The sequence below is a fragment of the Myotis lucifugus genome, unplaced genomic scaffold (genome assembly GCF_000147115.1).
Source record: "Myotis lucifugus unplaced genomic scaffold, Myoluc2.0 scaffold_894, whole genome shotgun sequence".
Classification (NCBI taxonomy): Eukaryota; Metazoa; Chordata; class Mammalia; order Chiroptera; family Vespertilionidae; genus Myotis; species Myotis lucifugus.
In genome coordinates this window covers 117,538-121,185 of record NW_005871942.1, presented here as the reverse complement: position 1 = coordinate 121,185, position 3,648 = coordinate 117,538, and the positions used below count along the sequence as shown (strand labels likewise).

The 3,648-nt window shown below is 48.9% G+C and overlaps 1 protein-coding gene across 1 annotated transcript in view; it reads right to left on the bottom strand.

The window, feature by feature from the left end:
- Positions 1-2,706, bottom strand: part of LOC106695143 (thioredoxin-like protein AAED1) — a 12,197-nt gene extending 9,491 nt beyond the window's left edge. The window contains exons 1-3 of the mRNA XM_014448671.2: positions 2,509-2,706; positions 1,428-1,481; positions 1,155-1,260 (exon numbers count right to left, since the gene is read on the bottom strand). Coding sequence (XP_014304157.1) covers positions 1,155-1,260; positions 1,428-1,481; positions 2,509-2,706 — 358 coding nt within the window. The remainder of the gene's footprint in view (positions 1-1,154; positions 1,261-1,427; positions 1,482-2,508) is intronic.
- Between the last annotated feature and the right edge of the window lie 942 nt (positions 2,707-3,648).

Here is a 3,648-nt window from a genome sequence, read left to right as displayed (position 1 = left end):
TAGTATAGTATATGAAACCCTAATATGCAAATAGACTGGACGGCAGAACAATTGAACAACCAAACAACCGGTCGCTATGACATGCACTGACCACCAGAGGGTGCGCGTGGAACATGGCAGGCATCGGCAGCAGGCGGCAGAGCGCAGAACATGGCAGGCATTGGATGGTGGAGTAGGTGAGCAGGGGCACCAGACCAAGATGGGGTGCTGGTCACTATCATCGGGGTGAGCCTCTGGTGGTTACTGAAAATTCTTTGCTTCCACGCCCTGTGGTGCTGCCGGGTGCTTGCACCTGCTGTCAGCGCCGGCCCCGCCTGCACCGGCTACTGGCGCCAGAGTCACTCCTCGCATCCGCAGCCGGTGCCCAGCGCCAGCCCCAATCGCTCAGCACCATCAGCAGGTGCTTGTGGTGGCTGCTGACCCTGATCACCTCTGAGGGCTTCTCCACCTCTCCCTGGTCCTGAGGGGCGATCAGGGTAGCAGCCGCAGCTCATACCCACTGCAGCACCGGCCCCACTCGCACCCGCTGCTGGCACCGGCCCCAATGGCTCCGCACAGTCAGTGGGTGCGAGTGGAGCCCGCGCTGTCAGCATGTGGGAGCGTGGTGGTGGGAGCAGGGCTGCTGGTAGACAGGGAATGGGGCTGCAGCGGGAGGGGCCAGGTGGGGGTGCGGAGGATGGGCCAAGACCCATCCCTGTGCCCACTGCAGCCTCGCGGCCCACAGTTCCTTTCAAGGTGCATGAATTTGTGTACTGGGCCCCTAGTAAAAGTACTAATATATTAGCTTAAGCAATTATTTTCTTTTAATCATAAAGGTAAAATGTACCCATTTTAAAAACACATAGAAGCCATTTTTCTCACTTCCATTCATTGGGGTTAGCACTGCAATATCTTTTAAAATCTTTTCCATTACACACACACACACACACACACACACACACACACACGAAGCATGTTTAGTACTTTGCAGCTTTCCATGTCATTACACCCCCAGAAAGGAATCTTTTAGGGTTTGGTGGATCTGGACCGCTTTCAGGAATCATAAGAAACAGTCTGAGTTATTAACTTACCATTTCTCCCCCTAAGCATGTAGACTCAAATGTAAAAATACATCATCAGTGTTTTCTATTTGAGATATGTCATGTGTAAGTTACCTGAGGAGGTAACTTCTTCACCTCTTTTCATTCCTAATCTTTTATAAATTTCTCTCTCAGGATCAACGTAGATTTCATGACAATACCCAGTCAGTTTGCAGAAAGGCTGCAAAAAGAGAATATGTGAGATCGTTATAAGAAAAAATTGAGAAAAAAGTAATTATAGTCTAACTTAGTTTCAGTAAATATAACCTACACTTATTGGTTCAAATCATAGACTTGCAATGTCTGTTAGTTTTAATATGTTAATTTTTCAATTTGTTATACATTTACCTCAATATGATGGTAGGATGACTGTCCAATCACTCTAAGGGTGACATTTGCCTCCTTTAGGAGAAAAACCACACATGCACATACTATTAGAAATTATGTTTCCTACAACTTCCCCTTATCCATTCCATTCCAAAGCCATCTATAGGCTTCTAGAAGAATGGGATAAATGGGAAAGGTGTGTGAGTCAAAGCAAAGAAATGTATGGTAAAATGTTTCATTCTGATGATCTTTTGCTAAGAACTTTAATATAGTCAATAATTCCCTACACTCCCCCCAAAGTATACTTTAAAGAAGAATAGCCTTGGCTGATGCGGCCCAGTTGCTGGGTGGTGTCCTGTGCACCAGAAGGCTGTGGGTTCAGTCCCCGCGAGGGGGCGTGCAGGAGGCAGCCTATCCATGTTACACTCTCACACTGATGTTTCTCTCTCTCCCTTACCCTTGTCCTCTCTCTAAAAACAAATCGATAAAAATACTTTAGCAAAGAATAAAAATGATTAAAGTAGTATTATTTAATCAGTTTTTCTTTTTCACATCCCAATGGTAAGGTCTGGGGAAAACAGACCTGAGTTTCACAAAGGCTGCCCAATGCCTTCACTCGAAAGCTCACCTGGGGACAAATCTCTATGCATGTGCCTGACGAAAAACACATGTGTTTGGTTGTCACAGGGAGGTGGAATGTGCACCCCATTACACATACAATTTTTCACCTTTAAGATATATTAGTGTTTCCCTGTAATGAGCAACTATCTGGAGTGTTTTTATTATAAAATTAGGGAAAGAAATATCAGTAATTGCCAGCATTTGTGTTTTTGGTCTTCGTCATCCAACATTTGTGAGTAGGCAGGTTACCGGGTAGCGTCAAAAGTATTACTGTGGTTGGCATGTTCATAAGCCGCAGCACCAGCTCATGGCGCCGGGATGGGCCCCTAACGCGCCCCCTTAGGAGGAGCTGGAGAGGCGGGGAGGTGAGAACCGGGTAAGGAGCGACCCCCCCCCCGCCCCGACCCCACCGCCCGCTGATAAATGTGGGGGACGTGCCCCAGCCCCGGAGCAGGCCGCGCTGCTGTTCTCGGAAACTTACTTGCAAGAAACTCCTGGGGATTTTGGCCAGATCTTCCACGTACTCCTGGCAGGTGTAACACAGGAAATGCTGCAGCCCCACCAGCAAAGAGAACAAGTCAGAGCCCACACCCTCCGGGGCAGCAGGACCCAGCGCGTCGGCCCGCAGGACGCTAAGCAGCACCCAGGTTGGGTAGCAAAGGGTATCACGGCGCCCCATGCGCTTGAAAACCCAGCGCCCCGTCCCCGAGAGGCCTCCTCGCTGGCGGAGGAAGGGCCTGGGCCTGGCGGCTCCTGGCCCTTCCTGTCTGGGAAGCCAGTGGCCCTCCGAGCTCCGGACTCCCGCAGTGGGCGGCCCTGGGAAGGGCGGGCGGATGTCGCCTCCGACCCGACCCTCTGCCCTGAAGTGTCTCCTGGCTGAGGCTGGGGAAGCCACCTCCACCCTGGCTGCTGAGAGGAGGCTGCGTTATGCGACATGTGTCACTTATGGAATATTCATGTCAAAGGTGTATAACCTGAGCAACCAGGAGGCAAACAGACGGTTCCACCTGGCTGGACGCTTCAAAAGGAGTCAATGTTATTGAAACAAACCAAAACCAAAACCAAAAAGGGTGTGTGTGTGTGTGTGTGTGTGTGTGTGCGTGTATGTGCTGTTTTTGATTAAAAGAACTAAAGGGACATAACAATAAATGAAGAAAATTTAAGCTTCAGTTAAAATCAAAGGCCATAAAAGTGATTTGGGACAATGGGGAATTTGAAATGGACTGTGTAACATGATTTGATGGAATTATTAATTTCTTAGTGTGAAAATGATATGATGGTTATTCAGGAAAATGATATGGAAATGCATCCTGAGCTTTGAGCAGGAACGTGTCATGATGTCTGCCACATATTTCCAAATGGTTCAGGGAAAGAAAACATAAGTGTCCCTTTAAGATGAAGATAGGAGTCAAGCCTATATAGTAAGATTATTGTGAAGGGTAGAGGGAGTGATGAATGCAAAGGCTTCACACGGGGCTGGCAAGGCAAACTCTCACGAACACACCCTGCTCAGTGCAGCACTTCCAACGGGCAGGGCCCAAGAGACAAAGGCAGGGGGTCCTTAGTGACCGGCTCTCCTCAGGCCCGTAATGAGGGCCACCAAGAAGGAAAGGAGAGAGTG